This window comes from Centruroides sculpturatus, unplaced genomic scaffold (genome assembly GCF_000671375.1).
Source record: "Centruroides sculpturatus isolate CEXI.00-Female unplaced genomic scaffold, Cexi_2.0 scaffold317, whole genome shotgun sequence".
Taxonomy (NCBI): Eukaryota; Metazoa; Arthropoda; class Arachnida; order Scorpiones; family Buthidae; genus Centruroides; species Centruroides sculpturatus.
Window position 1 is genome coordinate 174,729 of NW_019384610.1, and position 21,157 is coordinate 195,885.

A 21,157-nucleotide genomic window follows, 5' to 3' on the forward strand; every position below is an offset into this window, starting at 1 on the left:
TAGGGGCTAAAATGATGTACGGAATATAGAAATAGAATCAACACATAAAGGAATGTCTTTTTTAATATTATTATTATATATTTGAAAGGGGCATTATCGTACAAAAAATTATGTTTCGGTATTGGTCTCTTCGGAAGTGGCTATGGAATTCTTATACCAACAATACTCCATGTAGACCGTGGCCGAAAATCCCAGAATTCCCATTAATCCGAATATCTGTATAGAAAATTATAATTTAATATAATTCATATATAATTAGGATATATATAAATATACACTTACGGCTGTGAGTTTCACAGCAGCGTTGGGCCTCGATAATTCGCATTCGGCAGTGAAGCATAATACAGAAGACATAAAAAACAGAAAAGCGATGATCGCATCGGCAACTAATAACTACAAATAAATAAATAAAATATAAGCAATGCGTATAAATATAAACATAAATATATTTATAAGAATTAAATAATTTTATATTATCCATTAAAAAATAAATTAAGCTCGATTTTGATCACTTTTCATGTTCTTTCTACTGATTGGAGGCAAAATCATCATCAGCCCATCAATTGGGAAGGATCCGGATTCGAAATTTTAGGAAAGATCCGATTGGTTCAGAAATTTTTATAAGTGGGTTGACCCATATGTGTATCGGCTCCCGTCTTTCACTATTCGACTGCCCCCCATTGTGTATCTGGCTTAACTAATGATGCACACGAGAGTAGATCGGTGGCAAAGAAACACGTGGGCGATCTGTCAAGAGATGACTCTCAGGAGGACTTTCTATGAGAAACGGGCTCCTATTTTGGTGTTAGACACTTGAAGAAAACCCAGAAAACTCCACGTTGTTAGCCTGTCGGCGAAGCACGAACTAGAGACTAGTGTTCAGTGATTTTATTCACTCGGCTACTGATGGGTACTAGACATGGAAAAAGAACCCTCTTTGTGTCCTCGGGGTGGAGAAAATTTTAAAAATTATTCATAAATTCTTGCATTTTTCTTGGATGATTTGCCGGATCTGTTTTCAAATGAGAGAGAATCTTCGATAGTCATGCCGATTAATAAACCTTCTTACTTCCAGTCTTAATTTAATCAGAAAAGAGCGTAGACGTTTTTAGTAAGTTGTATCTAATTATAGAATTGAGCAATCGAAAATGATAATTACTAAAGTTATTTCATTTTATTGGATCTGTAAGAATGATAAGAAAATCCAGCAACGAAATGAGTAACTTTCCCGCAAAAAAACCTAAAATTGCGTGTGGCGCCATCCGTTACGACATTTTATTAAAAGTTTTCACATTATTAATTATTATAAAATGGCAATAAAGGATGGTTAAAAAATTTTGAGGATGGAGATGAGCTTTATAAAAATTGTAAATACTGTACTAATAACGAGTAAAATCTTTATTAAAAGTTCAACTTCGCTGCAGATATGACACAAGATCCTCTTCTATCTCCCCACCTCCTCGACCTGAAACCACCAAAATTTAATAGAGTGAATGCCCCTTATACACAAACTACCTTGCAAAATTTCAGGAATTTTCGACAAAAGACAAAGGGGTTATTAAGCTTCAAAGAGGGTGAACAAAATCTTAACACATCCGTAAACAGAAACATTACAGAAAAAACTGTCTTTTTTGTATTTCTCGACATTTAAACGTCCTCCGAATCCAAAAATGTAAAAAATCTTAGAGGGGTCATTTTTTGAACCAATTGTCATACTTTCCCTGTGTTAAAGGTCATATAACAGCCGGAAAAATAAAAAGTAGGGTAGATATAACTGTTATCTAGTTCTACTTTTTAGAAGAAATTCATTCGTTACTATCTGTTTAATACAAAAATCGCATCGTAACAGAGTAACTAATACAAAAATAATGTATAACTTTTGTTACTACAGGTAACTTTATGTCTGTAGTAACAGTCTGTTTTAATGTCTATTTTAAAATGTCGATTCTAAATTCTGAATGAAATTCCCTCTAAAACTATTATAATAAGAGCTTTCATTTTGAGATTAATGTCTGCTCTTTTCCATAAAATTCTTTAATAATATTAATGTAAAGTATTCGTCCATAGAATTACTGTATATGCTCTAGCATTAATCTGGTTACAGACTTTATCAACATGTGTTTAATGACATGCAACAAACGAAATAAGAATAACGTGTTACTTTTTTACGTAACTTCGATGCGAATCTTAAGCAAAAATTTTTGATTTGCACTAATTATTTAACGAGAAATAAAGTAATTTTAATTAAGTAAATTTAAAAGAAGATGAAAGCGTCAAAATCGTAACCGTTACGATTAGTCTATTTACGTTATCAAAATCTAAATCTGCAGCTTTCAAAATGATAAATAATGTCTTAAAAAATTTTGTAAGTCTAAAGTTACGCAAGTAAAAAAACGTGATTAAATTATCTTGTGACGTTCGCTATGTAGGTTACTCTCTGGAGGACGAAACAAAATACATAAATTTATGTTATTTATTAGTAAAAACATTATAATTACGCTATATTTTTGTGTAGATTCGTGTATAAAAGTCGATAATCGAACGTAGATTCTGTGTCGTGTGAAGTGTAGTTGACACCAGCTATATGCATTACAATGGAGATCGAGGAATAACGGGTGCCATGCAAATTAGTTTTGATGATTGATGATAAGATGAGAAATTTATAATTCTATAAATACGAGTTTGGAAATGATAAAAATACTTAATATTCTGCTAGTTTTAGCTTATAGATAATTGTATACTGCTTAAAATTGATTGATCTCAGGACTGTTTTGTTATTCTTCGAAACAAGAAGTTAGAGAATCAATGAAGTGCTTCGTTATCACAAGAAAAGTGTTCTACAAAACAAAGATGATAAACAAATAAATAGATGAGAGTGATACCATTTAAAGTATTCATTTTCTTCAGAAAACTAATATTAACACTACATCCTTGAAGCTATGTTATTGCTAGTGTTAATCAGTTTAGTATTCTAATACATTATAAGTGCTCAGTAGTGACCGAATGGATGAAACCACTGAATCGTGTGTTCGCGCGCCTCACCAACAGGCTGGGCACGTAGAGTTTTCCGGGTTTCTTCAGGTGTTTAACACGTAAATAGGGACCAATTTCCTATAGAAATTCCTTGCGGGAGGCACTCCTCCTTGGTAAATCGCCCTCTTGTTACGTTGCCTTATCCCATAAATTCAGTCTAATGGTATCCTAGCTTAGGTTTACCTATTTAATATATTAAATTAAAATTGGTCTTAATGTTGAGAATGCTGTTATGTTGTATAAATAGTAGTACTAATAACTTATGTTAAATTTACTTAATTAACTTAGAAATATCTGGAAGAAAAGGTCAACTGAGAGATCTAGACAGCATATTTGATGATTTACATATTAACTCCCATATAACACACTCTCCTATAACATGAATTTGTATAACTATGAAAAAATTGCAACTAGTACTCATAAAATTCTGATTTTGTTGTTCAAAGCATGTATATTTCTTCTTCAACTTCTGGGCATGGATTTAAACTTGCATAAAAGTGTCTGATGATGCTATTTCCTGTGATGTGGAACTACAGGAAATAGCATCATCCACACTGTACAGGACGCTGCTGTACTGTGTCCGTCTAACTGGCAGGAATTGGAATTTAAGTTATGTTGCAGTTTGATCTGTTCTTCTTGACATCTATAAATTCATTAATTAAATTTAAGATTAATACCTTGATTATTAATATTTATATAAGAAGAATCTGCATATCTTTAAATCAAATTAATTTAATAANATGCTTCCCATTAAAAAATATTAAATTGCAGATAATTAGATAATGTTTTATTAATTATTTAATTACTTTCCTCTCCGTCAGCGGTACACGTACCAACCAGGGTATCCGTTAATACTGCAAGTCTATACACAGAAGGCTTGGTGATAAATGAGTGAAAAAATATCGAGAACCACTGCTCTACGTTTATTCTAACATATATTTTTCTAATCCACTTGGAAAAATATATTCTACAATGAACCTAGGAGAGGAGAAAGGGGTTATTCTGTTATTATTTACACGAGACTAAATTACGAAGCACCTCTAAACAGAGGCAATTTCTTTTCAGGAATTTGTTTTGAACAAAAATGTATACAAAATAATCTCCAAACAATGGCCATTTTTTATGTTCCCGTCAATGGCCGTGGTTAACAGGTTTGACTGTATATTCTCTAAAATATATATGCCTAATCAATTGAATTTTTTAAACAATTCCTTTAAAATTTTATACGTGACGTAAGAGTTCTGTTGTAATGTTTATTTACTATTGTAAAGCTATATTTAGTAGAACTAAGGTAAATGTATATATTCACCGTGCCCAAACTTTGCACTAAATTTAATGTTGTTATCCAGTTCTAGTGAACGAAACCTATAAAATGTTTTAAATGTAAATGTTTTCTATGTATTACACACACACTTCAGCACATTGCTAATAATTATATACATTAAAACCTGTTCAAAACGGAAAGCTGTCAAACCGAAGAAACATTCGGTACAATATGATTCCGGTTTACACAGGTTTTACTATATAATATAAACTTTTAAAATATTATAAAACAGAATAAAACAATAAAACCTGTGTAAACCGGACTCACATGGTACCGAATAATTTTCCGGTTTGGCAAGTTTCCATCTTAGACAGGTTTTACTGTATGCATGTATTATTTATATTATATATATATTTATTTAATTTACAGATAGGTTTGTTTCTTTTATATTTACAAACATCCTTCATTCCTTCATACATGATTAAGTTACAAATGGTGTAATGAAATTCACTCTTTCACATATTTTATTACACTTTAAATTGATAATAAAATGATTTTTAACCTCAATAATTTTAAATATTAATATAAAATTACATATGTTTAGAATTTGTGTAGAAATTTATCTAAAAATGTCATATTTAATTTTCATATTTTACATTTACTGTATATCATTAGTTTTAATATTTTGTGTTAAATATATCAAAATCGAATATTGCCTTAATATTAATTATTATGCTAAAAATAATTATGAGAAATGAAATAAAGTGAACAATATATAGTATAACCTGTGTAAACCGGATTCGTGCGGTACTACAGTAAAACCTGTCGAAAACGAAAACCTGCCAAACCGGAAAAAATATTCATTAATATACACAGATTTTACCGTATTTTTTTCCGATTTGGCAGGTTCCGTTTTGAACAGGTTTTACTGTACTTTGTATAACTAGCTGAGTGTGCCTGGCGTTGCTCGTGCTTTTGATGGGATGGAGATTTGGTGAGGTTGGATTGGGAGTATATACACAGATACATACATATTTTGACTTTTATATATAGATTTTTCCTTAAAGTTTTAAAAAGAATTATTAGTCAATAACAAGATATATATATATATATATAGAAGAAAAATTTTATTAATTTTTATCCTCTCCTTAAGATCTATTCAAGCAGATGCAAGTTTTGAGAAGTCATCAAAATTCCCTGATAAATTTATTGTAAGGTATAAATATCGATTTTATCAAATAACTAAACAAAAAGTGTGTTTAAAAATAGACAATATGCATTCTTATATTTAACATTCTGGTCTGCTTACATAAGAAAATTATCATTAAAAATTAATTAAATTTCGGGGTGGAATGATGCAAAGTAAATTCCCATTTTGAATTCAAATTTAAAATATAAAATCAAAATTTAATAACAATTACAATAAAAATTTATGTTGAATATTATCTAACGCATGGAATTTTTCTTTCCACATGAATTTTTCATGCGTAATAACTAGATTTAATGATTATTTCTAGTTCATAATGGATTAAATTATAAAATTTAGTAAGTAAAGAAGGCAGAACTACTTCAAATTCCTTCATCATAAAGATCTCGCTTGACTGGTGACGTCAAAATTTGAAGTAGTCGTTATGACATCATCAGTTTAGAATCCGCATTTGTAAGTAGGTCATGAGAAGCTATCGAAAATTGCAACGTGTGAAGAATTTGATCCTTAGTTTAGTAAAATATTCTCTTGGCAATAAATCAAAACAGCGCAACCATCCTCATCACTATAATATTTATTTTCAAGCGAACCACACCGTAGTTTTTTCTTAGCTGCATTTTAAATTAATGTATGTTTCCCGCATACAGCTGAGAAAATGTAAGAGAGTGCAATGCCCGTTTCTTGTATGTAAACTTCATTTTTTTTTCTGTAATGTGTTCTATTACCAGACCGGTTTTGTATTTTATTTTCTCCCAGTGATCTTATCCTATTTCCTCCCTAAAATTTCATAACGAGAATTGATTAAACATACCAAAATAGGAATTACTGTATTATTTTATATAATTTTTTTGTAAGACAATTAAAACTTTTATACCCCTTTCTATACTTTCTTTATACATTATAAGAAGGAATTTAAAAAAACAATAATGACGGCCCTACTAGCAGAGCGGATTTGGGGGATACTCAGGGCGCAGCTGCACCCCCTCTGAAGGTTTTGGCCGAGTAAAACCTCAGTTATCAGTGACGCATTATAGCTTCACGGGCCTTTCAAATATGAATTTAGGGGCCTCCAGGCAATTACCCTTTTTTGCCTATAGGATATTTCCTTTCTGCACCTCTCTAAAGATTTCCGGATCCGGTATTGTCTCTAGAATATTAAGCGCTATAGACAGAAAACAAAGGCCCTGTTCATCCCTAACAAGCGCTAGTAGGATCGTTATTTACTGCTCATTACGAATTCATCCAGACTAGCAGTAAGATCGGATGGTTAATCAACGGACACAGCAAAATTAAACGAGATCTACCAAGAAAATTCCCGCCTAGTTACTTCGAAGTGACACGCCAACACATCTTAAAAATGAAGGCAGTTTTAAGCGAAACTAACTACAGATGGCAGCACTTACCGTTAGGGTTACATTCATAAACTTGCTAAGCCAATTATTTACTCGATACAAAAATAAGGTGTAGATAATTAAAGCTAAAAGAAAGGCGGCGATTGTAACTGAAGTAACAACACGAAATCTGGTATGGAAGGAATACCAACAGGATCCATTCGACTGGACTGCTATCAGAGCACACAGGGCTATCAGCTATAAAGAGAGAAAAAGAAAGCATTATTTTTATTCTTTATAATAGAATATATTTCACAGAATTCATTAAAAATATAAATAAAAAAAAAACTCATAGGTACAGGGCAGTGATTCCATCCGCAAGGGAGCTGTAGAACTCAAAAAGGGCGCTACAGCCCACTTGCGGGTGATAAAAGTCTGAAGGGGGCGCTGGAAGACAAGGGGAGGCAGAAAAGGGGCAAAAATTCATTTTGAGAAAATACATATACAGTAAAAATTTGTGTAAGTCGGAATTGCACGGGGGGTAGAGTTAAATTCGTGTGTTAAAAGCCCCCTTTTTTATGTGAACTCGAATTAAAATGTTAAAATAAATTATACTTCTGTCGAATTTACAGCAGTAAAATATCCAAAACTCATCGAGTATAGTGATATGGCACTAAAAATAGAACAAAGGAACAAATCAGCGATTCATAAATTAAGTATTTAAATAGCTTTTTAAAAAAAATAAAACCAGGAACTGAAGCTGACAAGAGGAGAGCTGAAAGTGATTTGTGTGCGTGATAAAATAATTAAGGGAAATAAAATGTAATCTTGTATTTAATACTTAATTAATTAAATTAATATAATTAATCTAAATCAATTTAATAAATTTTCATTTAAAAATTTAAATAGCATACATGCCTCCGAGAAAAAAATAAATTCTCTTAAATTAAGAAAGGATAACCAATTTAAATAGGCCTAATTGGTAAATCGAGGGAAGAATGGAAGAATAAAGAAATGGGGGAGATCCTAGTTGGATCAAGTGATTTGAAGGAACGAAAGATTAATAGCAGGATAAGTGTGAGAAAATGTGCTAGGAGGGAGATGAAGGCGAAAGAAGAAAAAGAGGTATGAATATCAGGAGATTCTGGAGGAATCTCAGGAGTAGATGTGTGTATGTGTGTGTGATCCTTCTTGCTAACTGCCTACCCCTTCTGGGAAATGGGCGTGAAAATTGTATGTATGGTAAATCTAGATTTTTAAAATTGTTTTCTTAATGTTATATCTAATACACAAATTAGTTTCGAGAAAGAAATCGGATATATGAACGGAGAGCTGTCGGTGCAAAGATCATTTTAGGTCCCCCTTTTGGAGGCCTTGCTTATACAAATAACATAACAATATCAAAGTAGAAAAATAATCTAGTATAAATGTTAGCCCGTGGCCAAAGTTATTTTATTATTTGGAAAATATAAGAAGAAAATGGACAATTTTTAAATGATTTTTCCTCTGAAGAACAACCTAAAGTCCATGGGCCCCGCTATACTCCCCTCTCGTAGGGCCTGCTTTTTGTTGCCTACACAAATGACCTGAAAATATTTTTTTACTCTGTTATGAGGTTGGGTGAAATTATCTGCATGTATTTTAAAGATTTTACATTTAAATAAATGGGCGATGTTCAATTTTTAATAAAAACAATCTAACGTCAACCAGAACAATTCTTAATGCAATGGACTTCGGACAAAAAAACAGAAGTATAATGACATAAACACATCTTAATTTTGGAAGATTAACCTCCACCCACTCAGGTCTTTAGAACAATTTTAGGAAATAAACTTTCAATGATAAACGAACACCACGCGTGCACCTTAGACAGAGCGTGGGTGTGGTTAGTATCCAAGTGTGACTTCTCCTCCCTTCGTCAATGGCACAAAAACTAAATTCAGTTAATTTCATTTTATTGTAATGAAAAAATACAGAACACACGAGTTTTTGGCTTTTGCGTCTATACATTCCCATTCTCGGAGTGAAAAATATAACACCATTTCCTTCATTCCGTCCTCGTCTCACAGATGCCGGTTTTCAGAGAACATTTGTCAAGTCAATGCAATGAATATGAATATAATGCAATAAATATTTGAACTTTCCACCTCTAAAAGGTTCTCGCTTTACTCGGGTTCCGGCTTTCGCAGGTTTTACTGTATTATCTTTACTTTTGGTTGCCTCTTCCTATTCAACAAGGCTTTTACTTTTCGAGGAAAAGAATATTCATTAAGAGCAACTAAAATAAACAAATGCATACACAAAATATACAAAATGCATTTACTATATATACAGAGTATTTCCAGTATATATATAGTAAAACCTGTATAAACCGGAACCGCACGGTACCGAATATGTTTTCCGGTTTGGCAGGTTTTTCTTTTCTGGTATTGTATACATTTAATATAATATTAAATTGTATGTATTATATTATAATATATACAGTGAAACCTGCTAATATGACTACTAAAGGGACCAACCCAAAGTAGTCACCTTACTCAGGTGGTCACATTAGCAGGTTTTACTGTATTTGTAATATAAAGACGTTACAACCTTTATACTTTGATCGAATTTGTGATTAATTTCTTTATTGGAGTATAATCATTAGAGTAACAATAGGAATACTATTTTTATAATGATTATCTTCCTGTTTCGATGACTATTCTAAAATACAGCGAAACCTGTCCAAAACGGAACCTGAATAAAAAAGAAACTCGCCTAAATGAGAAAAATACTTCAGAACTGTTCGATTTTCTATGTTTTTTTTAAAAAAAAAACCTGTTTAAAATGGAAACCTGCCAAACCGGGAAAATATTCCTACCGTGCGTCCGATTTACACAGGTTTTACTGTTTATTTGATTTAATAGTGCGGGACTCCAAGCCCCGCACCAACAGGGCCCTTTTAATGCAAAATATCTTTTATGTGAGTTTGACGTCGACTTGTCCATTGCTTCATGCTTAACGATACCTTCGATGTGCTCGATCGCCATAAAAACATCCAGATTTATGTGTTACGTGTCTCCAGAAAGCTCGTTTAAAGCTGAAGTAAAATATTTTTCTTGTTTCCTTACATGTAAGGAGGAGGAGGCTTATCGTTAACGAGATTTTTTCCTCGTCATCATTATATGTGTCTCAAGTTTGGTTTTTCACTTAAACAGAGATGTTATTTTCCGATAAGTGTCCACAGAAGCTATGCCATTACCGGCATTGATAAAATCTTCAAACGACGTTTTGGCACCACTAGTTTCACTAACGAGATTGTGACAGTTGTCGAATTGTGAAGGAAATCCCAATTGAAATCGTTAAATTTTAAAAAATTAACGATTTCTTCTACATGGAAATACATATATATGTATTTATTATGTGTGTCTGTATTTATATATAGACTATATATACGCATATAAGTTAAAGTACCTAGTGTAGCCTATAGACCTACATATTTACAAAATATGTACGCCTATATATTTCTCAACTACAAAATAGTTGAGAAATATGTATGCTTCTAAATATCAACATGTATAATTATATAAATCTATTACATATAATTATGGGAAAAAATATACCTACATATTTACAAAATATGTACGCCTATATATTTCTCAACTACAAAATAGTTGAGAAATATGTATGCTTCTAAATCTCAACATGTATAATTATATAAATCTATTACATATAATTATGGGAAAAAATATACAGCGAGAAAATAGGAAGAAAAAACATTTATTTTTATGTACAAATTAAATCACAAATAAGGAATACGAACTAATAAAAGATAATAAAAATAATAATAATAAACATCAAATATTTGTATTTTAAAATGGTAGGATTAAAAGGTCTTCTAAGTGCAACAGAGCAGAATGTTCAAAAATAAAACAGAAAACTACATAGAAAATGTATGTCTGTTAATCAACTATGTATTGTTAATGATTAAATATACTTTACGACTGAATATGCAAATGATAAAAATTAACACCCAATCAATCAATGGTTCGAGCCATAGTGCATTGAAGTGCCCATCATGATGTTTATATAAAGAGTGATTCTTTCTTAGAGAGATCGAACTTCCTGTGAAGTCTGATTGTGCAGATTATCGTTGATCGTGAATAATGCCTCGCCATTGAATTCGTGCCCACTACAACCATATGATGGAGTTTGAGAGGACGTGTCATCGAACTAAAAGTGGGTGGATGGACAAATCGACATATCGCCCAGAATTTGGATCGGAGTGATGCGGCAATTAGATGGAGCGGTTTTGAATGGCAAAGTCTAGAGAACAGAAGGCAATGAAAGGCCTAGAGTGACTACAGAACGGGAAGACAGATCGATTGTTCAAGCAGTTGTAACAGCAGCATAATATACCGACATACATACATACCGACCGCCCAACATGTGACCAAAGTGACCACGAGAATTATTCCTAGATGACTACACAACCGAAATCTACGCTCACGGCCCGTAAGCACAGTCAATGACGGTTGCAGTGGTACCGGGCTCGATTAATGCGGAACTGTTCTAATTGGGGACGAATCATTTTCGAGCAACGGACTGGCTGCGAACAACGGAAAGTCCGTTGTTCGCAGCCAGTCCGTTGCTCGAGTCACGTAACGGCCAAATAGAAAGTCAGTTGTTCGCAACGTCCGTTATTCGAGGCGTACGTTATACGAGGCACTACTGTATCTCAATTTAAAAGACTAAAATTCAGTTTCGTCACAGAACAAGCAATGAAAAATTCCGTGCTAGTGCAGCGACCTGTTTAAAATAGCTCTATTGGATATTGGTGGTGTATATGAATACGAATGAATCGTACAAGCAAAAAAAAAAAGGTCAACAGGTTGCGCAGGATATGCTCGGATGGAATTACTAGTTCACTCGGATGGTGAGCCGATTCCCGGACTGTCCAGACGATAGCACTATCGTAGGCGCGATGCAAATATAGATTAGAATGGTTCAAATTTTTACAAGATGTTATTATTATTTATTGTGAAATTTTGCCGCACCCTAAAAAGTGCCGCCCCCACTACGCTACGCCACTGAAGAAGTTAAATAATGCATCTTAGAACAATTCTATTTAACCAAAGTAAAGCAAATGGGCTTAAGGGGTTAATTAACGTGAAACAATAAAGTAAGAGCAAACATCTTTTAAAATCAAAATAAATTTTTATAAAACATATTAACTCTTTTAAAGTGCCTCTTTGCAATCTTGAATTTAAAAAATTCTGCGAAAATAATTGTCATCTTATTAAAAATGACAAAATTCATTATATTAATTTGTAGTTGATAACAATATAACAAAAATAACTTAATTATCAAACAGATCTATTTCCCAAAACTAAAGAAATTTTAAAATATTCAGATTAATTATCAAAAATACAGAACATACACGTATTTTATAAATTTGATTGTAAATATTAAATTGTCTACTAGTGGCCGAGTGGATAAAACTGCTGATTGCTGGTTTATAGGTTCGAACCTTACTAACGGACTGGCCTCATGAGTTTTTCCAAGATTTCTTCATTATGAGTTTTTAACACCTAAATAAGGGCCAGTTTCTACTACTTATAGTAAGTCCTTTCAGAAGGCACCCTTCCTTACCCATGTGTTGATAGCCGTATCCCATCAAATGAAACAAAACCCAAACTTTAATTTTTCTTTGCTTACTTACACAATAAAAAAGATCGAGTATAACAAAGAAATTAACATAATTTTCACTATTCAGATTTTGTTCTTTGCTGCTAGATAGAATGAATGTGTTCTAGATCGTCTCCCTGCTCTATTTCTTTATTTCATACCACGAAAACAAAATTGCTGTTTATAAAATTAAGGTTTTTCAATGTTGAAGTGAACACTTAAAAATCTTACCTAAAGTTTTGAAAAATATACCATGGATTTGAATAGATTTGTGGAAATTGCTACCGATGGAATTCTTTCGATGATCACAGCACTTCCATCTAAACCGGTGGTTCTCAACCGAGGTCCACATAACATTACTTGGGGTCCACAGAAAAAAATACGGAATTGAGGGTTTACGGTGATATTTTAGTGGTCTATAGGTTAATTCTAATTCAGAACAATTGTTTTACTGAGAATTAAATTTCTACGGTATATGTATTGTTAATTTCTTTATTACTCATTTCTTGCATAAGGGTTATTTAAAATATTGAATACGTATACGACATATATATCTCATTGACAAAGAGATTATAAAGGCGGGGTTTGTTAGGAGAATCTTATACCATCAGTGTCATGTCATTTGACAGTGACATTTCTGAACGTTTACCTTTCTTTTTTTATTAGATAAAAATATAAGGTTTTTTTCTGTGCAATGGGGGTCCACAAAAAATTAAGAGGAAAAGTGGTCCAGGGGTAAAAAAAAGCTGTAAACAATTAGTTAAAGAATCATTGCATAATTCACCTAAAACATTTGATAGGCGAAATTTCTGTTTTCATGTAAGTTACAGATGGTGTTATTAAGCAGTTAGCTTTAAGTGGAGTTCTCTGAAATATGGACAGTTTAAAATATGATTTGAAAAAAATTCGAGCCAAAAACCCAATCAACATGTTAGCAACCCGCGAGTGACGCTGGTTAAGATTGGCAGCCGTGTGCCCGCTGCCACATGGCTTAAGGTGGAAGTATACCGCTCTGAAAATCTGGGATCGAATCCGAACGGATAGAAAAACACCAGGAATTTTTCGGGGATGGTCCTGTTCTCACCGACCGGCCGCTCCATTATGGGCCTGGCCATAACAATGATGGGCTTATTAAAAAAAAAGACCCTCTTAATATCCATAGGTCGGAAAGAGTTTTTTTAATTAAAAAAAAACAACGCGCAAGCAGACATTATCATGATGACTGTCAATCTTTGGAACAGAGATTGAAACATTTTCTGCCAATGTAATCGTTGAATATAACGATGTTACACGTTATTAGGAAGCCGTTCGCTTAGTAGAAAAAGTTTTATAGCATTTTGTGTCATCATTTAAGGAAATAAAGATTGTTCTTCTAGAAAAATGGACAACATATACAGTGGAACCTCGGTATACGACCTTAATCCGTTCCTGGTGTTTGGACTTATACCGAATAGGACGTATACCAAACCAATCTTTTCCATTAGAAGTAATGTAAAAATGATTAATCCGTTCTCATGTAAAAAAAAATGGCTGGCTTTAAACACTTCGCTTTCCTCGCTAGTTTCTGCTTGATTTGTCATGAGATCAGCATGTATCCTTTTAACTTTCTCGCAAATAATTTCTTCCGATACGCTGTCGCCGGCACACTGTTTTTCAGTTATCCAAAGCAAAAGCAATTTCTCGACATGATCTCGATCTCTGTTTAGAAATTGATTTAACCCCTTTCGCAACGTTAGCAAATTTAATAATGTCTATTTTTCACGATTGACATTTTTCACGATTGACGTATTTCGAAATACTCGTCGTTCTCGTCGTTCTCGAAATACGGAATGCAACAGTTAAATCTCGTTAAATCTCGAACACGCGTGCCACCTTCATGTTTTTCAACAATCTCTTTTTTTCAGTTCCGTTGTGATTCTAGTCATTTTTTTTATTTTTCTGTTGCCCTTTTGCAATTCATGATTAATAAAAATAATAAAATGTTACTTACAAATTAAAAATCAGAAAAAATTTAACAAGGTTATAAACCGTAGCACCGCGAACGTCTAGTCTAGTGTAGTACACCGATAGTGCTACTTGTTCATAGATGGCGCGTATAATTGAATTATGTCGTATACCGAATAAAAGTCGTATACCGAGCAAAATTTCTTTCGTCCAAACAGGACGTATTCCGAATTGGACGTATTCTAAAGCAGACGTATACCGAGGTTCCACTGTAATTAGATTTAATAGTCTTGAATATATTTGTGACAACATTTTTGAAACGTCTTATTGCATATCTTAATAAATTAAGTGAGAAATTATTAGGTAGATAGAAGCCAATTGATTTATGTGCTGTCAACAGGATGTTAGCCTTACAGATAAAGTTAGAACTGTTTAATGACTGGCTACCAAACAATAACATTCTTAGCTCCAGAGGTGCCAAGAAACTTTTAACAAATACAATATGAATAGTTCCAACTAGGTTTATGATGCAAGTGATATTCAACAATTTTTCACAAGAAGATAAAGGTAGGGCATGTCGGAAATCATTGCAAATCATTTGGATGCTTTCTATAAAGATGCCAATTCAAATTTACTTTTGGAATTTAAGTATAATTTTAAGCTTTCTGCAAGTTTAAAAAGGGAAATCTACTAAATTTCTACAAGCGTATTCAAAAGACAGATAGGCCTATATTAATTTTTTGCAGAAAGATTATTTTACAGTAAAACTGCGTAAATCAGAATTGACAGTACCAAATTTTTTCCGTTTTGAACAAGTTTTAGTATTTTTTTAATCCTTAAACTACAACAGATAAATGCCACACAGTTCATTTTTTAATAACAAAACTAATTTCATATGCGTAAAAGTTTTTATTACTAGGCTTAATCCAAATTGATTCAAAGTGATTACAATCGAAGGTGGACACATTCGAATGCAAGACGTGAGAACTGTTCGATTGCAAAATGGTTTCGTTGTTCCCGATAACTCGTGCTAGGTATTCGAATTCTCGGAAACATTATTCTTCGTGGCTCCCACAACAGCGAGCAAAATTCGACTGTCAAAGACAATTCGACTGTCAAAAACCAGTGCCTTCATCTAATTCCAATTGCATTACAGTAATACAGACTAACAAGTAAGTTACTCTAGATGTGATTTCTAATGGAATTTTGATACATTAGTTATTACCATAATTATTAACAATGCTAATCAACTTGTTCTCGAATACTCGATGCTGGTTAGTTACTGACTTATTCATACAAGTCAAGTTGGCAGCACTTTGTTTTGTTGTTTTCATTGTCTTCAGAAATTACACTCGTTCCTTGTTCTGGAGAACTGAATTCTCTAAAACTCATTCTCTTTTTGAAAGTTTTCGATTGTTTAAAATATTCAATTTTGATGACTGATGACCGAGCGGTTAAGATGTTCGACTACCGCTCCGAGGACCTGGGAACGAATTTGGACGGGTGGAAAAAGAAAAATTCCCAGGAATTTCACCGAGATGGTTCCGTCTTTCGTTATTCGTCTGCCCCATCGTGGACTTGGTCGAACCCACGATAGGATTGTTAAAAGGACAAGTGCTCATGTCCAAGTCCAAGTTACGTTCTTCGTATCCAAAAATCCTTTTCCGTTTCCGCGTTGGATAGATTTTCGGCTTATAGTAAGATTTAACATACAAAATAGTCTGGTTTACAAAAATTCAGTTTAGCAGGTTTTCATTTTATTCATGTTTCACTGTTTCATTTCAGTCCACTTGCAAAAATTCCAATTTGTAAGTGGACTGAAATGAAATATACAAATCAGTTGACAGATAAACATTTAATCTCAAAGAATAACAGTACCAACAGCAAATGGGACATAAACTTTTAACAAGCTAAATAATGTATAACAAAGATATTAACATAAAAATTTACAACACGCAACGTTGGCCATTTGTACATAACAAATCGAAAAAATTCTTCTATAGCAGAAATTTTAATTGCACCATGTGCAAATATTAACAAATACACACAAGTGTTTAAAGAAGTTTAAATTATAGAGGAGCAATTCCGTACAGAATTCTCTATTTTCAATTGAAAATTTGAAAATATCCTTGAAATGAAACTTTAGAGTCTTAAAATGTAGTTGTGGCTCTGAATTTAAATTTTAAACAAAATTGTAAATTACAGTATATACAAACGATGAAAATTTCGAACTATCATTCGTGATCACGAGCTTAAGTTTGTATTTTATGTATTATTTTCTTTGCTTTCAACTTATCAGCTGTTTTGAATGATTTAATAGATAAAACAAATATTATTTTATAAAATTTGATACTTAGTTTCATATGTAAATCAATCGAATGTACACGCTCAGGATCATTATAAACTTCTTGTGCAGTGTGAAATGTTAATAATTCCTGTTGTACAGGAGATAAAAATAATCTGTAAAATGTTTCAGATAAGTAATTTATTCCAGTTTTAGATTTTATATAGAGGGATTTGTTTGTTTTTTATAATTTGTCTAGCTTTTTAGATATTTATAGTCTCCTTATAGGGTTTTTCTCCTCTATTAGCACTGCTTCAATAGAGGAGAAAGTGAATTATATATGCTGGTTGATTGAGTTATTTACAATTCATTACAATAAAAAGAGAGTACACAATAATTCAATTACAAAATAAAAACTTTTAAGAAAGTAGGTTCCGTTAATAATAAACCACTAACTAAAAAACCGAACGTAACTAAGAACATAGTGGCATTTATAGACAAAGACTTTTTTCTACAAGTTTTTACGAAAGTTTTTTGAAACTAGAAATTCTCGAAGCATCAGTGTACAAAATTCTTGAAATTGTAACCTGTTCGAGGATCTTCAAAATCGTATCATGCTTCGTATCAGCACTAAAACGCTGAACAGGCTTTTGAGGAACTTACCCTACCCAAATGCAGGACTTTCACAAGAAATTGAAAAAAATCGCAAACTGTGGTTTAAATACTTTTTCGACTAATAGATGGCATATCTGTGAAACGTGAGGCTATCGAAGATTAGCCTCATGTCTCGCATGCGGATTTCATACGTGTACACAACAGATAAACTGACACAACGAGCATTCAGTAAATGAAATCGTTTACATTCTATAGCTGGAGTATGTAGCAATGTTCAAATGACAATGTTTTCAACGAAGTGATACGACATTTGTGAATTATTTTAGTGCTTTATAGTTCGTTTGTGTATTATTTTATAGTGTTTTATAGTGCTAATTTATTTATTTTTTAATTTAAATTATTATTTAGTTTTGGACATCAATATTTCAGTTACTGAACATTTAGTAATATTTTAAACCTGATTTGAGTTTTCGTTAAGTTTAACTATAATAGGTAAAAAAACAAATCTTAGTTTTTCTTCCTGTATTTATTTTAATCTAATGGGGTGCTTATGATGCATCAGCACCATCTTGATAATTGCTTTGTATCAAACAAAGCAATTATTTAAGTAAGATTTTCTAAGATAATTGAATTACGTTTTCTGAAAAACGATAGAGGGCAATGCCTTAGTCCTCGAGAAGCACCCATATTTTCAAAATCCTGGATACGTCACTATTAATTATTATTACTTATTTATTGTTATTATTTGTGTTTGTTTAATTTCATACTCAATCCACTGAGACGTTATAAAAATTTTTACCCATGTTTTCAATATTCGTACCAGATTTCATTGCATAAAAATGATAAAAGTTTCATAATAATGTCCAAATGTTCCAAATATTTTATTGGGGGACATCAAAACATATTCTTGTAAGTTATAATATTACAAGAATGTTTTAACTGACGATACACGTTATTTAACGTTTCATCCTGCCTATTGGCTTCTCCATTGCTTTGTATCCAAAATTATTTAAGATTTTTTAAAACATAACAATCCGAGATTAAATGTATTAAAATTCCAATAAATTGCCTTCCCGAAGCGTTTTGCAAATTACATTTATCTTGTATAGAACAGAAGTTATTAAATTTTCAAAATACGAGTATATATGATCCTTCATATCAATTCATCACAAAATGGAGAAAATAAGATTATTGTAGTAAAAAAATTTACGTGTGTAATTTGTATTATTATTTCGGTTGTGTAAATGTAAGTGTTTTGTACTAATTTTTTAAAATTAATAACTATAAAATAAGATACATACCATCTGGAAACACCTGACGATTCCCGGAGGTGATCCTGGAAAATATCTGTCTATGATACCCATTTGAGCCAGTTTAGAATCTTGACGATTTCGCATCTCGATTCCTTTAATGATTAGTTTATATCTCAATTAACAATATAAATTCAATTAAATAAATAAATGTAATAATGCACGTTTTAAATTTCATTAAGAGAGATTCCAAAAGTACGGTACTTACAAGTCAGAGAGCTAATTAATTCAAACATTGTTAGGGAAATTTTAAAATTATTTAGTAAATCTCGATACTTCATTCAATAATATGGTTAAAAATATTGTATAAGACCACATAGGCGAACTGCAATATTACTAAGCCCTCTAGAATCCTAATGATTACTGGGACATTCAGAAGTCGAAAATGGTCAGGTCACTTACCTTTTTTAAAGCACCATTATACTAATACACTTTTTTTTATGAATTTTAGTACTTTTTAAATAATAAAATCTGAAAAAGCTTTTAAGTACAGAAGAAATTTCGTGGAATGATTGATTTGTAACACGTTTTTGAGATATCTGTTAATGTAAGGCCTGAGTCTGCTGCCTCTGGTGGTCATTAGGCCTATTTAGAGATCACGTTTTAAGTGATCATTAGGCTTTTTCACCGGGCCATATGACTACTCATTAAAAAAACTCATAAATGACGTCAAATGTAATATTTAACCATGCGCTTTATTAACGAATAAGATAACTTAAATGCATGTTATACAACGTTAAAGTAGAACTCGAAGTGTTGAGCAATATTTATCAACAGAATTACACGTTTAATATTACTTATATTAGATAATAAAATGATTAATATTAACGATTCGATTAGGTGCTATTATAGAAAGGAGCGTCAACGCTCTAAAACAAGTTTCGAAATAAGTTATAAAATTCTAAATCGATGTTAACGAATTATAAATAAGGAAAACTAAATTGGAAAGCATCCATTTTGGCAAAGTGAACAACATCCATTCTTCCGCAAGTTGGTCCTTGAAAAACTTTTTACTTCCCGTTGAAAGCGGTAACGTCATTTAGATAAAAACAAATTTAAATTTTGTATTATGTTGCCATAAATACGAATCCGGAGACTTAAAATAATTTATTTTAACATATAAAATGCTTAATTTCTCTTATTTTCGGATGATTTTCTTTTCATTTTCGATGTATTCGTTATGATAAAAATTCGTTTTCTGATAATGATGTAACGCTTCTTGCATAATTAATGCATTTATATCACAATTTTCTTAAAATTACGCAATAATTATCATTCTATTGAAATTTCAATTTTTTGGATAATTATTTTTGTTTCTGGGTGATCATTGTTGTAATAAAACATTTACATTAATTAGAATTAACAATCTATTTCTGTTCTATTCATTATTTTTGTCTAATATAAAGTGATAATAAATAAAATAATTAATCAGACCTCACGTCTTATTATTAATAATAATGTACAAATAAATATAATATGTTAATATACAAAATTTCAAAAGGAGCTCTTCGATTGGTTAATTCAAATATTTGAATTTATAATATATTTACAATTAAATACAAGTTTTATTTTAATTTTCGTAAATTCAGTATTAAATTGTAATAATTACATTTTTTTGTAACAATTTCGAGGACCATTTGAAAATAAATGAAAGCGCAATGTAATTCTCACGAAGCGTAATTACCATATTAATTTAATATTTCTAATTATACAGGTGATATNTAAAAATAATAATTATTATATATTAAAATTTTATAAATTTATATCATAAATGTTAGGAGCGTTCTAAAACAGAACACAGCGGCTCAAACTTAACATTAGTAATATGCTATCTTTAGTTAGTATTCTCGCAGTTAGATGCGTAATTATAAGTTATGTGACGTGGGTGCCATATGGCATTTTAAATCGATTTATAATCACAAATATAGGAATATACTCACAAAACTCAATCCGGACGACTCACAGACACGACTCAGCCGTGGCCACTCCCCTCCTTATCCACTGATTCGTATGTACATCATTCTCTTGTTCTATTTAAATCTCTGGCATGCTCTTCCTAATCCAGAAAGAAGAAAGTATCCGGTTGTTGAGATCAACAATTATACAGTAGCAAGAGAAAAAACAAACAAAAAAAACAATGCAACAAAATTGGTTTGCGTTCATATTTACTGAGCTCTATAAAAAGAAACTCGGAGTTTCACAGGTGCGTTCGTAAATATACACCGTGGTTCTTCGAGTTTTGCTTGAGCTAGTTTTAGTTTTGTTGTTTTATTTATTTATTTTTTCGAGTAATTTAATTGAAATGTTTATATGTTTAATTCGAGTCAAAATAATAAAACTGCATTAAGGTTAAATGTTTTAAATCGCGTTTGTTTTGAAACAAAGGTAGAGAAAATGGCAGATTTCCAGAACTGAATGACCTTCGTAGTGATGACTTGGAATTTTTTGTACAATAGAATTACGTGTAAGAGAGATATTTACCAGCAATTTAGATAATAAAGA

General features: G+C 31.8%; 1 protein-coding gene across 1 annotated transcript; it reads right to left on the bottom strand.

Annotated features, from left to right (window-relative positions):
• Positions 1 to 59: 59 nt before the first annotated feature.
• Positions 60 to 20,733, bottom strand: LOC111625225. Its single transcript, XM_023368310.1, has 5 exons — positions 20,596 to 20,733; positions 18,647 to 18,750; positions 6,908 to 7,093; positions 283 to 393; positions 60 to 216 (listed from the first exon to the last, which is right to left on the bottom strand). Exons 2-5 carry the CDS (start codon positions 18,740 to 18,742, stop codon positions 109 to 111), a joined length of 501 nt encoding a protein of 166 aa, XP_023224078.1. The 5' UTR covers positions 18,743 to 18,750; positions 20,596 to 20,733; the 3' UTR covers positions 60 to 108.
• Between the last annotated feature and the right edge of the window lie 424 nt (positions 20,734 to 21,157).

What these genes read in the sequence shown, in the direction of transcription:
- LOC111625225 (XM_023368310.1), bottom strand. Translation starts at nt 18,742, where the DNA reads ATGCGAAATCGTCAAGATTCTAAACTGGCTCAAATGGGTATCATAGAC. An exon ending in TTATGAATGTAACCCTAACG is followed by an intron (nt 394 to 6,907) that starts GTAAGTGCTGCC and finishes ATTTATTTGTAG; the next exon opens with TTATTAGTTGCCGATGCGAT. An exon ending in CTGCTGTGAAACTCACAGCC is followed by an intron (nt 217 to 282) that starts GTAAGTGTATAT and finishes TTTTCTATACAG; the next exon opens with ATATTCGGATTAATGGGAAT.